The following is a 20193-nucleotide window of genomic DNA, read 5'->3' as shown; positions in this document are numbered from 1 at the left end:
ACTTTCCTGAGACCTCCAAAATATAGCTTCAGTAATTATCTTATCAATTTCTGGTTGCAGCCTCTTTCTCTAACTCTCTACTGCCTCTTCCCACTCAACCTACGACCATACTCAAGTTTCTCCTATCCTTGAACACACGCGTGTGCACATGTATGCATAGCCACTCCCCCATGATCACCACCTTCTGAGCTACGTCCCCTGTGACTGCTAACTATGAGCTTGTTTTTTTCTGCACTTGCCGTCTTCGCCTTATTTGGTATTCATCTGTATTTATCCATTAACTGAAACTCATTTGATGAAGGTCATCAATGACCAATAATTTCTAAATCTATTAGGCAATTTGAGTGCTTATTCCACCAAAGCCATACAGCCTGGGGCTCTGATGATCCTCACCCCATCCCCAAATCCCTTTCCCCTGGTGGCTTCCATGACAGTGAGCTCTGCTGCTTATTCTTGTGCGTACTCGTGTTCATCTCCTTCCTGGACACGTAGCCAGGAGATTCTGTGAACAGAGGCTTTCATTTTCCACATATTCTTTCTCTCCTTCTCTTTCAATGTTTAAGCTATGGTGCTGCAGCTTAAGAGGGCCACTGACCACTCAATGTTGTATCCCAAGAAGACCAAGGGAGAATGGGGAGAAAGAATCTGAGCCATGCTGGGATGGGATGTTGAAGGAATCGGGGCTCAGAAACCTGGAGAAGAAAGATGTCATGGGGACAGGAGAGGAGGGAGCCCATGTCCAAAGCGGGTGCAAATCATTAAATAACCATTAAGTCAACTCTCTGAGAAGGTAAATCTTGTTTCATTGTAATTGGTCTATGATTGGGGTCTCAGCCTGGCTACACAGTGGAATCACCTGCAGAGTTTATATATATATATAATCAGAACCTTTGGGAATGAAGCCTAGGTGTTTGTATTTCTTCAGTGTCCTCAGGCAGTCCTAGTCAAGTTGAGAAGGACTGGTCTAAGCCCGCCATGAACATCCTTTTCCCACTTATGGGCTCCTCTATCTCCAGGTTCCTCTACACCTGCAGGAGGCGTTGGTCTGTTTAGAGCAGGGGTCCTCAAACTGCGGCCCGCGGGCCACACGAGGCAGTGTGATTGTATTTGTTCCCGTTTTTTTTTTTTTTTTTTTTTACTTCAAAATAAGATATGTGCAGTGTGCATAGGAATTTGTTCATAGTTTTTTTTTTTTAAACTATAGTCCAGCCCTCCAATGGTCTGAGAGAAGTGAATTGCCCCCTGTTTAAAAATTTTGAGGACACCTGGTTTAGAGGCTTCTGGAAAAGCCTTTATTTTCCTATAAAAAGGGGGATGGCCCTCTAAACGTGCTAACAACAATGAAGTGGAGAGCTAGAAAGGGCCCAGGCTTTAAACCAGCATTCCTCTCCTGTCAGACTGTTCCTTGTATGAGATTGTTAAATACATTAATTTTTAAGTAAATGATAATTGAGTTTTTTCTATTTGCAACTAAAAGCAATTCCCTGGAGTATTTGATATTTTCTTATGCTGAATGCTATTATGATTTTTTTTTTTTTTAAATAGAGTTTCACTTTGTTGCCCTGGGTAGAGTGCTGTGTAATCATAGCTCATAGCAAACTCCAACTCCCAGATTTAAGTGATCCTTCTGCCTCAGCCTCCCAAGAAGCTGGGACTACAGGTGCCCACCACAACGCCCAGCTAATTTTTCTAGTTGTTGCAGAGACAGAGTCTTGCTCTTGTTCAAGGTGATCTTGAACTCCTGAACTTAGGCGATCCTCCTGCGTCCTAGACTGCATGAGGTGTGGCGTCCAGCCACTATTATGACCTTTTAGCCCCTTGATAGAAACAGAAGTACAGCCATGCTAATTTTCAGAGTTTAGAAAAATGAGTGTTTGCAGGATGAAAATGTTCAATGGATTTAACATATTTCTTTTTACTATTTATAGCAGAATTGCTACTGTTTATTGCTAGAATTGCTGTAACAAAATACACAGACTGAGTGGCTTAAAACAACAGAAATTTATTTTCTCACAATCCTGAAGGTTTGAAGTCCAAGAGCACGGAGTCGGCAGAGGTGGTTTCTCCTGAGGCCTCAATCTGTGGCTTGCAGATGGCTGTCTTCTCTCTGTGTCCTCACCTGGTTGTTAATGGAAAAACCAAGCTCAGAAAAATGTTTTAGAGGTTTACTCAGAGTTGAATATGAGTGCCCATGGTCTGGAAAGACATAGTTTGAGGATGTCTTGAGAAAGTGCACCCAAGGTGAGCAGGTTACAATTTGGTTTTATGTATTTTAGGAATTTACATATTAATAGGAAATACAGGTAAAATCATAAGTCAATATATGGAAAGTATACATTGGTTTGGCCTCAATGGCAAAACATCTTGAAACAGAAGTTTATAGGTTATAAGCGGATTCAGAGATTCTTTAATTTGTAGTTGGTTAAAGAAATAAAGTTTTATCTAAAAGCTTGGAGTCATTAGAAAGGAATCTTTTAAGTTAAAATAATAAAATCTGTTAATCTTAGAGCAAGCCATAATATACTGACTCAATATAATCTGCTAAATAAATTGATGACCTATAGGTGTGACTTAACCTTCGCCTTGCTTTGCCCCAGGCCCTGCTTATAATTTAGTATTTTACAGCCACAAAGAGCATGTGTGGTCAGTCCTATGTTGGTCAGTTGTGTCTAAACCCTCACTTATCTTTCAAAAGAACTTCTTTCCAAATCACAGTCACATTCTAAGTTATTGGGAGTTAGGACTTTAACATACAAATTTTGGGGAGATACAATTTGTTCCATAACACTGGTGATTGTAATTTGGCCAGGAATGGGATTCATAACTGGCTTAGACCATTTGTTCTCAATCCTGACTATAATGTCCCAGTGAAGTTTAAAAAATAGAGATATCTGGGGCTCACTCCCAAAGGTTCTGATATAAATGGTCTGAGATGAGACCAGATACGTACTTAATTTTAGGTGTTGTTAACCATTATCCTTCTAAGTTAGAGATGGCTGAACCCACTAAAGAAAAGCCTTTTACTTTATTTGTAAAACAACCCAGAAATTTGGCTGGGTGCAGTGGCTCATGCCTGTAATCCCACCACTCGGGAAGGCCAAGGTGGGTGGATAGCTTGAGCTCAGGAGTTTGAGACCAGCCTGAGCAAAAGTAAGACCTTATCTCTACTAAAAATAGAAAAACTGAGGCAAGAGGATCACTTGAGGCCCAGAGTTGGAGGTTACTATGAGCTATGACACCCTGGCACTCTACCCAGGGTGACAGCTTGAGACTCTACCTCAAAAAAAAAAATCAGAAATTTAAGGGAGCAGTGAGAAGCTAAGCTTGTTCTGATGAGGGAGAGCTGAGAGAGGAGCTACAGGAAAGGGTGGCTGTTTGGGATCAGGGTGAGACTGTACATCTCGTTCAGAAAATGGAGAAAGACCCAACTCTTCTCCACTCTTCCCTATGAGAACAAGGGGAAATGAAGACACCCAGAGGCCTTGGCAAGCTACATCTGTTTGAGGAAGAATACCCAGAATGGGGTACTCAGGGTTGCTGGGGGAGGAGGGCAATCACTTGATGCTTATATGGCCGTCTGGGTTTTCTCCACATTCTCAATCAATAGGCCTCACCCATTTTCAGAGACTGGTATCAGAATTTAATTTTGTTGAAATTTGCAGGTAGCCTACATAGGACTGAGGAGGGCTGCTCATCAATTTAGGGAGCTAAGAAACCACCCTCAACAGACACCACAGAAGAGTTATTCATTTCCTGAGGGAAAGACTTAAGACGTCCTTCGAGATCACTATTTGGATCATGATTTTAAAAATGGTAATTTATTTATTTATTTTTTTATAGGGTTCACAAATAAAACTTGTTCTTAATTCCAGCCTCTCCAATATTCTCAAATTAAGAGACAGCTTCAGGGCAAAGATTAAACCCTGGGTGAAACCATAAAATCCTTTGTTAAAACCTCAGAAATATCGGGCGGCGCCTGTGGCTCAGTCAGTAAGGCGCCGGCCCCATATACCGAGGGTGGTGGGTTCAAACCCGGTCCCGGCCAAACTGCAACCAAAAAAATAGCCGGGCGTTGTGGCAGGCTCCTGTGGTCTCAGCTACTCGGGAGGCTGAGGCAGGAGAATCGCTTGAGCCCAGGAGTTGGAGATTGCTGTGAGATGTGTGAGGCTACGGCACTCTACCGAGGGCCATCAAGTGAGACTCTGTCTCTACAAAAAAAGAAAAAACACCTCAGAAATATCTAAGGTAGTGCCTTAAGGACTGTTCTGTTCAGATCAAGGGCCTACTAAAGATACTCAAGGGGTGCTTTGCTTCTTGGAGGAAGATCCTCTTTGTTAACCAATATAAATCTCAAGAATGCAAAGAGTGCTGTCCTTCAGCAGCATGACAACAAAGCTCAGGATAGAAAATCTTGATGAGATTTATGAGTGTTTTATAATTTTAAAATAGGTGTTTGTTGTGTTTTATAGTTTTACCTACACTGTTAGGTCTAAAATCCACGTAGAATTAGAATGGAGTACTCTTATTTATTTTTTTCCCTAAAAGATACTCAAATGTTCTAGCACTATTTATTAAAAGGACTATTATTTCCCCCTCTGCATTCCCAAATCTATTTTGCCATTCTATCTCTCTTTGTAGCAATTCCATAATGCTTTAATTATCATGGCTTTATAATCTTGACATATGCCAGGGCAAATATCTCCTTCCACATCCCACTTCATTTCTATTTGTTTTTTGTTGTTGTTTTATTTGGTTTTGTTCAGAGATGGGGTCTTGCTCTTGCTCAGGCTGGTCTCAAATTCCTGAGCTCAAGCAATCCACCGGTTTCAGCCTCCCAGAGTGCTGAGATTACAGGAGTGAGCCACCACACCCAGCCTGTATTCCTATTTGTAATCCCTTGACTTTACATAGCTGTTTCCTCATCCACATGAATTTTAGGATTACCTTGTCTACTACCATGAAAAAATCTGCTGGATAAAATGGTAATTAGAATTTTTAAATTTATAGATTAATCTAGGAATTGGTATTTTTATGATATCCAAGCATTCTATCCATAAATACATCTATGGATTTATGCATTCTATGCATAAATATATCCCAATATATTTTGGCTTTCTTTTAAGTGTTTTCATATCAGTTTATCATTATTCATACATGGGTGCTACATTTCTCAAGTTCTGTCCAAAGGAAGGAGAAACAAACTATCTCTTAATAGGAAGTGGCAAGTACTATGGCCATTCTCGGAAAATACCCTTTGCTATAGTCTGTCTTCTGGCCCCAATAATTCCTATCCCTGTAATATAAAAAAAAAAAGCTTATTAAAATTGGTGATTTATTTATTTATTTACTTTTTGAGACAGGGTTTGCTCTGTCTCCTGGGCTAGGGTGCTGTGGCATCATCATAGCTCAATGCAGCCTCAAACTCCTGGGCTCAAGCAATCCTCCTGCCTCAGCCTCCCAACTAGCTGGGACTAAAGGTGTGCACAATCACGCTCTGCTAATTTCGCTATTTTTTGTTGAGATGAGATCTTGCTGTGTTCTTCATGCTGGTCTTGAGCTCCTGGCCTAAAGTGATCCCACCATTTTGGTCTCCCAAAGTACTAGGATTATGTGGCTGGCTTAAAATTTGTAGTTTCTGTTGTAAAATTGATTCTGGATGAATTTAAGAAATTTGTAGTCAGACTGTTTCATATTTAACCCACCTGTAAGTTTTGTCCAAGTCAAGTATTATATTAGGTTCGTATTGATGCTGTAGTAAATTACCCAAAACTTAGTGGCTTAAAATGATATTATCTTATAATTCTGGAGGTCAGAATTTGAAAATGGGTTTTACCTCCTAAACTCAAGGTGTTGGCCAGGCTGGTTTCTTCTGGAGCCTTTATGAGAGAATCCTTTCCTTATCTTTTCCTCTGTCAAAGGCGGTCCTTATTCCTGGGCTCATAACCTTACATCACATCTCCTTTTCTCCCTCCACTTTCATCATCACATCACCTTCATTCTGACTTTAACTCTTCCTGTTCCCTGTGACTACATCAGGCCAATCCAGATAAACCAGTATAACCTTCCCATCTCAGATCATGAACTTGATCATATCTACAAACTTAGTATTGATAGGTTTCGGGGGTTAGGATATAGACATTTTTGGGAGATCATTATTCTGTTTTTTTTTTTTTTTGAGATCATTATTCTGTTTACCACCACATACTCAGTGTCCTTAATATTTAAAACTTGGTAGTTGGGGACAAAAGCAAATGGTACCTATGTCAGGACTTCCTTCTCCTAAATACCAGAGGAGAACTCTTCCACACCAACTCTGTTCTAAGAGAAATTGGAAATAATTACTCCTTGGCTTATTACTTTTTAAAACTCGGCCAGATCTGGTGTTATCCTGTGGTAGTGAAAACAAAACAAACAAAAAACTCAGCCAGAGAAATAACTCTTGAATTATTATTGACTGAGCTAACATATCTTACTCATGGCAACAAGATTAATAAAACAAAACATTATTGTGGGTATATAATATTACAGTCGTATAATACATTTTAAGCCAAAACACATTTTTCCAAGGTATGCAATTCATATTTCTCTAAACAATAAAATTTTTACTACAGGGTTATTCCTGCTTTCTTTTAATTTCAAACTACCTAAAAAATTTTAGGAGTCTTGGTTCTCTTAAACCTCTACCATCCTCAGTGATAAATAAGTCAATTATCTGAGGTTTAGAAATAGTTCTACTTTAAAATATACAGAATCATGTTTAGATGGTGGGAACATGCTTTTAGAAACATCAATTTCTACTCAAATGCAAAGTCATAATAACATATAAGATATTTATTTTATAATAATAATATAACAATTGCTATTGTTTCTTGTATCTTAAAAATATTTGTTATTGATAGTTGATAATATTACAATGACACATAATAATAAAAGGGAGCATTTTATAGGAAATGATAGGCTGCCTTTGGAACAGGACAGACTTAGGTATAAATTCCTGTTTGCCAGGTACTCTGAACTTTGGCAAGTTAATTTACTCTGATCTTGTTTCCTTATTTGTTAAATGGGGATATAAATACATACTTTTTAGAAAGCTGTGTGAGGTACACAATGTATATAAAGTACCTTGTACAATACCTGATATATAGCAGATTATCACTGAATAGTTACTATGACTATTTTTTTTTTTTGAGATAGGGTCTTTCTCTGTCACCCTAGCTAGAGTGCAGTTGCATGAACATAGTTCACTATAATCTCAAACTCCTGGGCTTAAGGGATCCTCCTGTCTGTCTTCTGAGTAGCTAGCACTGTAGGAGCCTGCCAGAACTCCTGGCTAATTTTTATATTTTTTTAGTAGAGATGGGGTCTCACTCTTGCTCAGGCTGGTCTCAAACTCCTGACCTCAAGCAATTCTCCTGCCTTGGTCTCCCAAATGCTAGGATTATAGGTGTGAGCCACCATGCCCAGCCTACTATGGCTGCTATTATCATTGGGGTTTTGGTTTGTTTGTTTTTCTACTCTGTTACCTGGACTACATACAGTGCTGTGGTTGGTGTCAGTTTAGCTCACAGCAACCTCAAACTCCAGAGCTCAAGCGATCCTCCAGCCTCCATCTCTCAGAGTGCTGGGATTACAGGCGTGAGCGACCACGCCCATGCTATTATTACTGATAGTCTTATTACTGATGAAGACACTGACTGTGTTGGAAATCAGTTCCTGTGTGGAGACTGAACATAAATGAAAGACAATAAAGGCCTTTAAAAATGTCTCTCACCTGATCATATGGCCGAATCCGAGTTCTGTCCTCACTTTGTACATGCAAAGTAGACTGTATAAGGGGAAAAAATGTTCTTATTTATTCCTTAAAAGTATCCAATAAATGAGGAAGGATTTCTGGGAAGGATTAAGAGCTTACATGTTTCCTTGGACTTATTTTCCACAAAATTTCACACGGAATAAAAGGAGAGGAAGTGCAGAGGCAGGACTATTTCCGTTTTATTTGCTACTCACAATTGTAAATCTTCTTGAGCTATCATTAACTACAATAGTGCCATCCACAATGCTGTTATTCAGGAGAATTTTCTTCCAAAATTCTATGCCTGGGGCTTAGAAATTGGCAGCTGGATTTTTGTGGGAGGCTGCAGTTTGAAGGCTGGGACAGAGGGAACACCTTCACACTAGTTTGTAATAAAAATGATACATAAGCAGGGGGTCAGCTGAACTAGTGATGATTTTGTCCATGGCACACTGCTTCAGAATCTCTTAAAAAATTCAAAGAATAGGATAAATTCAAATAATCCAAACCAAGTGAGATCTCAAAAGTCCTTAAACGTGGACAGTGTTTATGAGAGAATGTAACCTGCCTTCACTGAGCCTCTCTATTGAGCTGTCCTGTGCTAAGTATTCTACCTTTATTCACAGACTTGTAATAAGAACCACATATACACAGAGAAAGTGAGATTCAACAGTCTGAGGTTCAATAGGTCCAAGGTCACATGGCTGGCAACTGGTAAAGGTAGTATTGACCTCAAGTCAGCCTGAATTTTCTTCTCCACTGAACAGTTATTGCCAAATTAAGAGGTTTCCAGGGGTCTTCAATTCAATGCAACATGTTTGTCATTGAGCACCTTTTGCACAGTAAACCCTTTGTTTGATACAAAGAAAATTAAGACCTGGTTACTACCCACTTGGAGTTTTCAAACTTGGGAAAAGATATAGGCCAAGCTGCTTGACCTCTAGGCATCTCTTTTATTTTCATATGTAAAGTTAGATAATTAGAATATTTCAAACAAATTTATCAGTATTTTCCCCATGGACTTCTGGAAGAGCCTGCATATATACTATGTTATATAGTATACCCACACTAGAGCGTATATATATGCACAAATACACACTCGCGTGTGTAGGGATATATATAAACTATATATACTATATGTATTACTGAGTATACCATACTATACACACACGCATATAAAAATAGATAAAAGAGGATGTTAAAAGAGGACAGAGAAGAGACATCTAATCCACATTTTAGTTGGGGTCGAAGGTCTTAGTGAATTTTACAATTTGACATCTTCATCTTCTTACATGATCCAGCTTATATGAAATCTTTTATGATTTCCCTAATTCAGAATTTCCCAAACTGGATGCTCATTTAAAAGAAAGAAGCAGGCACAGCACCTGTGGCTCACGAGGCTAAGGCGCCAGCCACATACCCCTGAGCTGGAGGGTTTGAATCCAGCCCGGGCCCGCCAGACAACAATGACGGCTGCAACAAAAAAATAGCCGGCATTGTGGCGGGCGCCTACACTCCCAGCTACTTGGGAGGCGGAGGCAGGAGAATTGCTTGAGCCCAGAAGTTGGAGGTTGCTGTGAGCTGTGATGCCACGGCACTCTACCCAGGGCAACAGCTTGAGACTCTGTCTAAAAAAAATAATAAATAAAAATAATCTTAGAATGGGTACAGGCGAAACTTACTAAATGCAGAATACAAATATCTTCATACAATAACTAAGAAAATGCCATGAAGGCTATGTTAAACAGTTTGATGAAAATATTTCAGATTGTATATGAAACCAGCACATTGTACCCCTTGACTGCACTAATGTATACAGCTATGATTTAATAATAATAAAAAAAATTAAAATCACACACACACAAAAAAAAATAGTGACCTTTCAGCTTTCAGTTAAGAGAAGGCCAAGTTGCAACTTTCTTCTGTTGCCTGGAATCTGGGTTCATCTGACACTATGCCACCTAAGTTTGAACCCAACAAGATCAGAGTCATATACTTCAGGTGCAGCAGTGACAAAGTTGCTGCCACGTCTGCCCTGGCCCCCAAGATCAGCCTGCCTGGGTTTGTCTCCAAAAAAGGTTGGTGATGACTAGAAAGTTCTGAGAATTACAATGAAATTGACTGTCCAGAGCAGACAGACCCAGAATGAAGTGGTACCTTCTGCCTCTGCCCTGATCATCAAAGCCTTCAACGAAGTACCAAGAGACAGAAGAAACAGAAAAACATTAAACACAACCAAAATAACACCTTTGATGAAATTGTCAACATTACCAGACAGATGCAACACCGATCTTTAGGCAGAGGGCTCTGTAGACATTAAAGAGATGCTGGGGACGCCCTGGCAGTGGGCTGCAGTGTTGGTGGCTGCCACCCTCATGATATCATAGATGACATCAACAGTGGTGCAGTGGAATGCCCAACTGGTTAAAAGTACAAAGGAAAATATTTCAATAAAGGATCATTTGACATCCCCCCGCCAAAAAAAAAAAAATGGTTGAGAAGATGTTCAACACCATTACTTAGTGTTTGTTTTGTTTTGTTTAAGAAACAGGATATCACTCTGTCACTCAGGCTGGACTACAGGGGCATGATCACAGCTCACTGCAGCCTTGAACTCCTGAGCTCAAGTCATCCTCTTGCCTCAGCCTTCTCAGTAGCTGGGACTAGAGGTGCGCGCTACCAAGCCCAGCTAAATTAGTTTTTTTATTTGTTTGTTTGTAGAGAAAGGGTCATGCTATGCAGCCCAGGCTGGTCTTGAACTCCTGGCCTCAAGCAATTCTCCTGCCTTTGCCTCCCAAAGCACTGAGACTATAGGTAGGAGCCAATGCACCCAGCCAAACTTATTAGTGGTTTTGATATCATAAAAAATTATCAAAGAAAGATTTAACTCAAACACTGACTTTACCACCTATGAAACATGCCATTCATTTAATCTTCATAACAAGCCACCTATTAATATGTATTAAAGTTAAAAATTGTTAATATTAAAACAGAATGGAATTGGTACTATCACACCTACTCACAATGGAATTACTGGTGCCAGATTAACCCTCTGAATTTAAATAAATATAAAACATAGAAGGCAACTGTTTTCAGATAGCAGGCAACAAGCAGCACAAACCTGTGATCCCTGAGATAACAGTACCTTACAAGGTGATTCCCAAGATCACCAAGTATTGGCCTGGGGACGATTTCCCAACTTCAAGGCAGAGAGTTGGAGCTTAAACAGAATAATTCGGTCCCAATAAATTGAGGAGACAAGATCAGTTTGGCAATTGAAGCAGCTGGAATCTCTAATTTTCACGCAGTCTGACAAAAGGAACTATGGATAAAGAGCCTCAGAATCTCATGAGGGGTTTCTCCAAAAGTCCAAGGCTGAGTGACAAATTTTATATGAACAGAGCAAGAACACCTGGCAGTTAGCAACTGCTACAGGGTTAAGAGCAGAACAGAGATACTTAAGGAGTGCTAAGGAACACTGGAGTTCAGAGCCTTGTGAAGTCAAGAGATTTTTTTTTAACACTTAGTTAATGCAAAGATTCCTAAATCTCTCAGGAGGTTTGCACAAACCCAGGTGAGTATGACCTGGTGAGACAGAACACTCACACAACAAATCATGCAAAGCAAATTTATCATTCATTAACAGGCATCAAGAGTAAGCAGCAGCTGAGGATCCATGGCTACCTGGTCCACTAAGGCTCAGGAAAGCTGCCCAGAGTATATGCAGGCTTCTCTGCACTTGCCCCATTTGCACTGTGGCTGAAGGACCCTAAAGGCACTTTGCTCTGGGTTTATATACCCAGGGTACCACTAGGTTCACTGAGCACAAGTATTGCAAAGCATCCTGTTCTAGAATGAGAACATAGCCTTGGTTGTTTGGGATATTTCCTCTTTATCTTAGGGTGTCACATTCTTGGGGTAGTTTGCCTATGAGTTGCAGGCCTGCTGGGTTGGCCAAGGCCATTCAGGACTCTGTCCTCCTGCAATTAATATTTCTGGCAGCCAGCTGATACACCAGGGAAGCTGAACCATAGCAGTGAGGACTATGCCCTAAAGTCAGGCTTACACAAGACTTGCCTCATCAAAGTCTGCAACCAAGTCTGGCAAAACCTATAGGAGAGAAAGAGATTGGGGGTTGAGTTCTATCAAGTTAGAGAGGCTTTAGAAATATCTTGGGCTTTCCACATATCTGCACTAATGAAGAATAACACTAAATCTACACAGGGTTAAGGTAATCAGCCAGTAATTAAACTGTAATACCTGCTGAAATAAAAATCATCACTCTTCAGAGAAACGTAATAGAACTCAGTGTTATATAAGTTATTTTAGGCGGCTCCCGTAGCTCAGTTGGCAGGGCGCTGGCCACATACACTGAGGGTAGCGGGTTGGAACCTGGCCCAGGTCTGCTAAACTACAACCAAAAAAAAGAAAGAAAAAAGAAAAACAGCCAGTGTTGTGGCAGGTGCCTGTAGTCCCAGCTACTTGGGAGGTTGAGGGAGAATTGCTTAAGCCCAAGACTTTGAGGTTGCTGTGAGCTTTGACACCACAATACTCTACCCAGGGTGGAAGTTTGAGACTCTGTCTCAAAAAAAAAAAATACTGTATGAGTTATTTTAAATATCAAATATTTAATTAAAAAATCACTAGACATACAAAGAAATAGGTAAATGCAGCCCACAGTCATGAAAACATGCATTTAGTAGAAACAGAACTCAATATGACACAGATATTGGTTATAGGACACCAATACTTTAAAGCTGCTATACTAAATATGTTCAAAGAATTAAAGGAAAATATGTTGAAAGAGCAAAGGAAAAAATAATCCTAATCAATGAAAAAAGAGAAAATCTCATCAGACACGTGGAAACTAAGAAAAGAACCAAATGGAAGTTTTAGAATTAAATAATACATTAACTGAAATGAAAATGCAATGGATGGGCTTAACAGAAGACTGGAGATATCAGAAGAAAGTGTCAGTTACCTTGAGGATGGATCAATAGAAATTATACAATCTGAAAAATCTGAGAACAAAAGATAGAAGAAAAATGAAGAGAATACCAAGTGACTTCCAAGTTTATTATAAAAACAGAGGAAGCATGGTTAACACTTTATTATATGAGCATCATCATCAGCACTCTTGTCAATAACCCTGCAAGACAGAGATTTAAAAACAGTTGGAAAAACAGTAAGGAAAATAGGTGAAGGCTCAAATGTTCCTGACTAAGGCAACCTGATAGCTGATGGTCCACCAAGGGTTCTCTGCTCCTCTCTTATCTATAGGATAAGAGCATATGTTTAATATATTTTCTTCTTTTATATAGTCAGTATAATTTAGATTCTTAAATCAGGAAAAGACCATAAAAGAAAATAAAATTATAGGCTCAATTCTTTTATAACTATAGAGGCAAATATCTAGACAAAATATTAAATAACATAATACATAAGTATATTCATAAAATAATAAAGGACCATAAGAAAGATATATCATCAGAAATACAATTTGCTTCCTAAATAGGCTATCATTGAAATCACATATGATTATCTCAATCATCAGTATAGAAAGAGCACCTGACAATTTTGAACATCTGTTTAGTTGTCTGTGTTGACATGAAACTAAACATAAACCAACTCCAGCATACCTGTTAGCAACCTTTAACAATTACAGGGCTAATTCATGTCGTCCATACCTTCACACACTTTCCATCACTGCCACTCCCCACCTGCACTGGAGAATTTTGAAGTGAATCCCAGACATCATATTTCATCTGTAAATACTTCAAAGTGCATTATTTTTGAAAAGATAAGCTCTCTTAAAAAAAAATAACAGGACCCTAGTACCATGATCATATATAAACACTTTTTTTTTTTTTGAGACAGAGTCTCACTATGTCACCCTGGGTAGAGTGCCAGGGCATCCCAGCTCACAGCAACCTCAAACTCTTGGCTTAAACCATTCTCTTGCCTCAGCCTCCCAGGTAGCTGGTACTACAGGCCCCCACCACAATGCCTGGCTATTTTTTTGTTGCAGTTGTCATTGGTGTTTAGCAGGCTGGGGCCAGGTTGGAACCTGCCTGCCTCTGTGTATGTGGCCAGAGCCCTAACCGCTGAGCTTCGAGCGCTGAGCTCATACATAAACATTTAATTATAATTTCTTAAGATCATGACTTATTCAGTAGTATTAAAGTTTCTCCAGTGTTTTCATAAACACCTTAAATTAGATTTCATCTCTTTTGTCTCTTAATACACAAGGCCTCCTTTTTACATTTCTTTGCAATTTATTTGTTGAAGAGATCATATCACATTAATTTTTTCGCTTATATCCCTGTGGTTCTAACAAGTTTCTCTTTGACTCTTTTATTTCCTATACCTTGGCAGTAGATTTGAATGCTTAGTCAAATTCACGTTTGATTTTTCAGCATGAAAGGTGTTACTGTGTACTTCTAATTACATCACCTCAGAAGGGATAAATTGCCTCTCTTTTCATGTTATTAAGATTATCTGGGCGCGGTGGTTCATGCCTGTAATCCCAGCACTTTGGGAGGCCAAGGTGGGTGGATGCTTGAGCTCAGGAATTCAAGACCAGCCTGAGGAAGAGGGAGACCCCTCCCACCCAACCTTGGCCTCTAAAATTAGTCATGCATTGTGGCAGAAGCCTGTAGTCCCAGCTCCCTGGAAGGCTGAGGCAAGAGGATCTCTTGAGCCCAAGAGTTTGAGGTTGCTGTGAACTATGATGCCGTGGCACTCTACCGAGGGTGACAAAATAAGATTGTCTCAAAAAAAAAAAAATGCAGGCCAGGCTTGGTGGCTCACGCTTGTAATCCTAGCACTCTTGGAGGCCAAGGCAGGTGGATTGCTTGAGCTCACCAGTTCGAGACCAAACTGAGCAAAAAAAGCCAGATCCCATCTCTACGAAAAATAGAAAAACTGAGGCAAGAGGATGGTTTGAGCCCAGGAGTTAGAGGTTGCTGTGAGCTACGACGCCACAGCACTCTACCCAGGGGAACAGCTTGAAACTCTGTCTCAAAAAAAAAGCAAAATGCATACATGAACAGCAAGAGCAAGGGGATTATTGTAACAATAGTCAGAGTGCTGATTACTTCCAGGGCAAGGAGGGCATCTTTATGGTATTGGTAATGTTCTATTTCTTGAGTGTTAGTTCCACAGGTATTGTTCTCATTATTAAGATGAATGTTTTTTGTACACTTCTGTATGTATAATGTATTTTTCAGTAACAATGATTTTTAACATGATTGGATTGGCAAACTTTCAGGTTCTTTTTGTCTTTGATGGTCTATGGCCAGGCCTTACACAACTGCATTTATTGTTGACCCCTCTTTAGAGTCCAGTTTTAAGCAATATGCACTGAGATGCACACACAGATGAATCAAACAGCAAACTCTGAAGGGAAGGGAAACACGCTAACAGAGAGAATCACAGGAGACTGGAAGAGTATTGTGATGATCTGATTCAAGTCCCTCTTCTCAGGGAGGCAGCTGCGGTTTTACTTGACAGCTCCTGGGTTCTAGTCTTGGTTTTGCCTTTGACTAGGGCAAGTCTCTCTTCAGGGTCCTCACACTGACTTCGTAAGATGTACTGTGAAATTCAAATAGGAGGACCAAGAAAAATTGCTATTCTTCCACAGTTGGGGAAACTGAGGGCACCGTGGGATGCCACTAGCCAAAGGTGCCATCACTACGTTGGAACTCAGGGTTCCTGCGTCCAACTCCTTGACCTGTGCACTGTCCCATTATACAAACAGCTATTCTCTCTTTCCAGTCTCCGGGCCCACAGTTTGATGTCACAGAAGCACCGCCTCGCCTCGCCCCGCCCCTTAGGAAGCCCCGCCTCCTCGCCAGCCTGCTCCGCCCGGCGTTCGCTGAGCCCCGCCCCCAGCCACTTGCGCCGGAGGCTGCGGAGCGCCCTTCGGGCCTCTCTTCCGGCCCCGCCCCTTCTGGCTGCCATGACAACGGGTCCGCGCCCCGCGCTCAGCTGCTGCTCGGGCGGGACCCAGGCTGGACCGCGGGCCCCGGCCTGGGGGCCACAGCTGCCGCCGCCACCGGCACCTCGTCTCCTCCCCGTCCCCGCCCCGAGCCGTGTCTCTCCGTCCCAATCGGGCACGTGGCCGGGGTCCCTCCCCGCCGCCCCACCCCGCGCGGATGCCGAAGGTGAAGGCGCTGCAATGCGCCCTGGCGCTGGAGATCCGCTCTGTGAGTACCGGTCGCGCCCCCCTCCCTCCGGAATTGACCCTGGACGCCTACTTCACCTCCGAGAGCCCCGAATCACTTCAGAAACCTCCTTCACCCTCCGAGTCATCCTTCGCAAGCCCCGATCCCCTGTCCTTCTGGGTCCCCCCTACCCTCAGACCCCCGAAGCCCTCCCCTCCGACCGCGCAGCGGCCTGGCCCGGCTCTCCTGCTGCGTCCCGCTTTCTGATTCTGTCTGCCACCTCGGAGTTCCTCTCTCTGTCCCCAACTTTCCGGTGAGTCGCGGGGTGGGATGGGGTGGTCTCTTTAAATTCTTCTTCTCCTCTGTGCTTCTTAGTGAGAGTAGGACTGCCCCGCCTGTCCCAAGCCTGGGAGGGGTGGCATTTCCTTCCAAATCACCGCAAGCCATTTTCAGATCAATTTTCCAAGCTTCCCATTAGTGAAGGGGCCTTATTCTCAGTCTTCAGGGTAGAATTCCACAGCCAACAGAACCTTGCAGGAAAACCCAACTCCTCTGAAATCACTTGAGGTCTCTCCAAACCCTAAACCCTCCCGACTGTGACAGTGAGTCCTTCTCATTCTTCTTTCAAAAAAGGCACGGTTAATTTTTAGAGGGGAACTCCTCATTCTCCAAAATTGTAGTCCCACCCAGTCACTCCGTGGACTTGCTAAAGAGGATCCCCCACTTTCTACCAGCCTCCTGTGGAAATCCAGCTGAGGCACAGCACCTAGGCATCCTCCAATCCTCCAGTGAAGGACCAGTCCTCTCCATGCTAGGGCAAAACTCCAGCCTGCCTTAATAATCTTAGAGACCTTTACAGGGGTTTTGAACTCATTCTCCTCTTTAAACAAAAGTTCTAGCTTGTCTGTTCTGGAGGAACCGCCCCACCACCACCCCCATCCCCGAGCCTTTCCATACCCCATTTTGGTCCTGCAGGCACAGTCTTTTAAGGAGTTTGGAAACAAAATTTTGTCTTTCTTTTATTCCTTCATCCTGTCTTACTCCTTTTTCTATGTTCAGCCTTCTTTTTGATCTTCCTGCAAAACTGGGAGATGAGGGTGTTTAAGTATTCACCACCCCCTCCTGGGTCCTGCAGTTCAGAGCCCTCAGCATTTCCTTCCTGCTCACCCTGCAGGCCAGACTTTTCTCTGAAGCTTTCTCTTGAAGCTTCCCAACTCCTTTTCTGGCTATCCTACCTCACATTAGAATGTGGCTGCAGCTGCACAGACCTTAAACTTCCAGGGAAGTCACAAGACTATTTGTGTCTTTTGTTAAGGTCTTGAAGAAGGGAAGCCTGGGTGGAGCAGGGTGTGAGGTAGGGAGAGTGAAGAAGAAAGTTTCTGGGACTCGTAGCTTACATTCTGCAGAGGTTTTTTTTCAGAAACTTTATTCCTAGAATTATATGTTTTTGTCCCAAGGCTGCCTTTTGGTCAACATTTTGTAAAGTAGGATTAGTTTAGTAAAATAATTCATGAAGCTCTCTAAACCCCTTGGCTGAGGACAGTTTGTGAAACTCCTCCGGAGTTCAGCTTCAACAGACTTTGTTATGGGCTTCTTCTTCCGTCCTCTGCTAACCAATGAGGTTTAGCAGGTTGGTGAGTGCAGCTTCCTTTCCGTTGCCAATGCGAACTTCTAAGAGAAAGAAAGTACCCTGTTGTAACTGATTACTGCCAGAAGGCGTCAGAGAAATAAGTTTTATTTCACTACACTTTCTCTTCAGTTGTACTGCAAAAAGTGAATGACTGTATGAATCACTGTATAGTGGAGCTTTGTTAACTCATCAAGCTGAAGAAGACTGTGCAGTTGGAAAATTCTTATTTGTTGAGTCCCTGAATTTTTAGTTCTAAAAAATCTTAGAAATCACTGAATTTAATTTCTTTTTGGGATTGAGGCTTAGCATGGTTATTTGTCTAGGATTGCACTACTGAGGGGCAGATCTGCAATAAGATACTAAGTTTCCTGACCAGCAGTAGCCCCTTTTCAGTGGTTCTGGTGCTCAGAAGGAACAAAAAAGATCATTAACAAGTTAAGTAAACTTGATTAATTTGATTTTGATTGAATAGAGGAATTATGTGACTGTAAATATTTTAACATCTTTCCAGTTTTAGTTATTTCTTTAATTCTTTTCACATTTTTATGGTATAAAGGTCAAAACTATATAAAATGATATACCCAGAGGCATTTCACTTCCAAGCTCAGACCTGTTTCTAACCTAAATTTATCTCCCATATGTAACCGTTTTAATTGGCTGTAATGTAAACAGGTATACTCATATACTCTCTCTCACACATCACATACCATATGATTTTTACTTTTCCTTTTTTTTTTCACATCAAAAGTGGCACATTGTATAAACTATGCTGCACCTTGCATTTCTTTTTATTTGATATATTCTGGAGATCAGTTTATATATCTATGATAAATGGCATCTTCTTTTCTGCTCAACTTTTATTTTATTTTATTTTTTAGAGACAGAGTCTCATTTTGTTGCCCCTGGTAGAGTACTATGGCAACACAGCTCACAGCAGCCTCCAGCAAGTCTTGGGCTTAGGCAATTCTCTTGCCTAAGCCTCCCGAGTAGCTGGGACTACAGGCACCCACCACAATGCCTGCCTATTTTTTTTGTTGCAGTTTGGCTGGGGCCAGGTTCGAACCTACTACCCTCAGTATATGGGGCCGGCGCCCTACTCACTGAGCCACAGTCACCACCTCTGCTCAACTTTTAAATGAAAAATTTTAAACATACTGAGTAGTTGAAATAATAGTTTAATGAATAACTTCCCATGACCTGTGTACATTAATTCGATTTTTCTGTACATATGTGTGCATTTATACATATATGTATAATATATGTAAGATAAATTTTTCCTTTTTGCTGAAAATTGTTGACATCATAATATTCCACCCCTAAATACTTAAGCATGTATGTCCTAAAAATGAGGATTTTGGCCAGGTATGTTCTTATAGTCCCAGCTACTTGGGTAGTAGAGGCAGGAGGATTTCTTTAGCCTAGGAATTTGAGATTGGAGGCTGTAATACACTATGATTGCATTTGTGAATAGCTACTATACTCCAGCCTAGGCAAAATAGCAAGAGCCTATCTCTTAAAAAAAAAAAAAAAGGAAAACAAAAAAATAAGGATATTGTTTTACATAACTACAATACTGTTATCACACCTTAGATAATTGGTGATCACTTTTTTCCCTTGAATCATCTATTATATTTGGTTTTATTTTTTATTGTTATTGTTTGGGATTGATTGAGGGTACAAAGAATTAGGTTACATTGATTGCATTTGTTAGATAAAGTTCCTCTTATAATTGTGTCCCACACCCAATAGGTGTGCCATAGACTATGACCCCCCCCAGACTCCCTTCTTTCCCTCTCCCCATTCCCTCATTCCCCTACCACCCTTATTATTAGCTCATCTACTGCCTTCATATTAGAATAGAGTACATTGGATTCTTGCTTCTCCATTCTTATGATGCTTTACTAAGAAGAATGTGTTCCACCTCCATCCAGGTTAACACAAAAAAATCTAAAGTCTCCATCTTTTTTTTAATGGCTGAATAGTATTCCATGGTATACATATACCACAGCTTGTTAATCCATTCCTGGATTGGTGGGCATTTAGGGTGTTTTCACATTTTGGTGATTGTAAATTGAGTTGTGATAAATAGTCCAGTGCAAATGTCCTTATGATACAAGGATTTTTTTTTCTTTTGGGTAGATGCCTAGTAATGGGATTGCAGGATCAAATGGGAGGTCTAATTTGAGTTCTTTGAAGATTCTCTATACTTCCTTCCGAAAAGGTTGTATTAGTTTCCAGTCTCACCAGTGTGTAAAAGTGTTCCCTTCTCTGCACATCCACACCAGCATGTGCAGTTTCAAGACATTGTGATGTGGGCAATCCTCCCTGGGGTTAGGTGATATCTCAGAATAGTTTTGATTTGCATTTCTCTGATAATTAGGGACAAAGAGCATTTTTTCCTATGTTTGTTAGCCATTCATCTGTCTTCTTTAGAGAAGGTTCTATTCATTTTTCTTGCCCAATGAGTGATACATGGGATTGTTGGGTCTTTTTTTTTGTTGATGAATTTGAGTTCTCTATAGATCTTAGTTATTAAGCTTTTGTCCAATTCATAATATGAAAATATCTTTTTCCATTCAGAAGATTGTCCATTTGCTTTGGTTGTT

General features: G+C 40.9%; 1 protein-coding gene across 2 annotated transcripts in view; it reads left to right on the top strand.

The window, feature by feature from the left end:
• Window positions 1–15749: 15749 nt before the first annotated feature.
• Window positions 15750–20193, top strand: part of SPATA6 (spermatogenesis associated 6) — a 143786-nt gene continuing 139342 nt past the window's right edge. The window contains exon 1 of one of the 2 annotated variants that reach the window (XM_053576009.1): window positions 15750–15999. In XM_053576009.1, coding sequence (XP_053431984.1) covers window positions 15949–15999 — 51 coding nt within the window. In that variant the 5' untranslated portion in view covers window positions 15750–15948. The remainder of the gene's footprint in view (window positions 16000–20193) is intronic. The other variant, XM_053576010.1, reaches the window with a different exon arrangement.

The sequence above is a fragment of the Nycticebus coucang genome, chromosome 22, assembly GCF_027406575.1.
Source record: "Nycticebus coucang isolate mNycCou1 chromosome 22, mNycCou1.pri, whole genome shotgun sequence".
NCBI classification, from domain to species: domain Eukaryota; kingdom Metazoa; phylum Chordata; class Mammalia; order Primates; family Lorisidae; genus Nycticebus; species Nycticebus coucang.
Note: the sequence above shows the minus strand (reverse complement) of the source record. Positions and strands in the feature narration are given on the sequence as shown.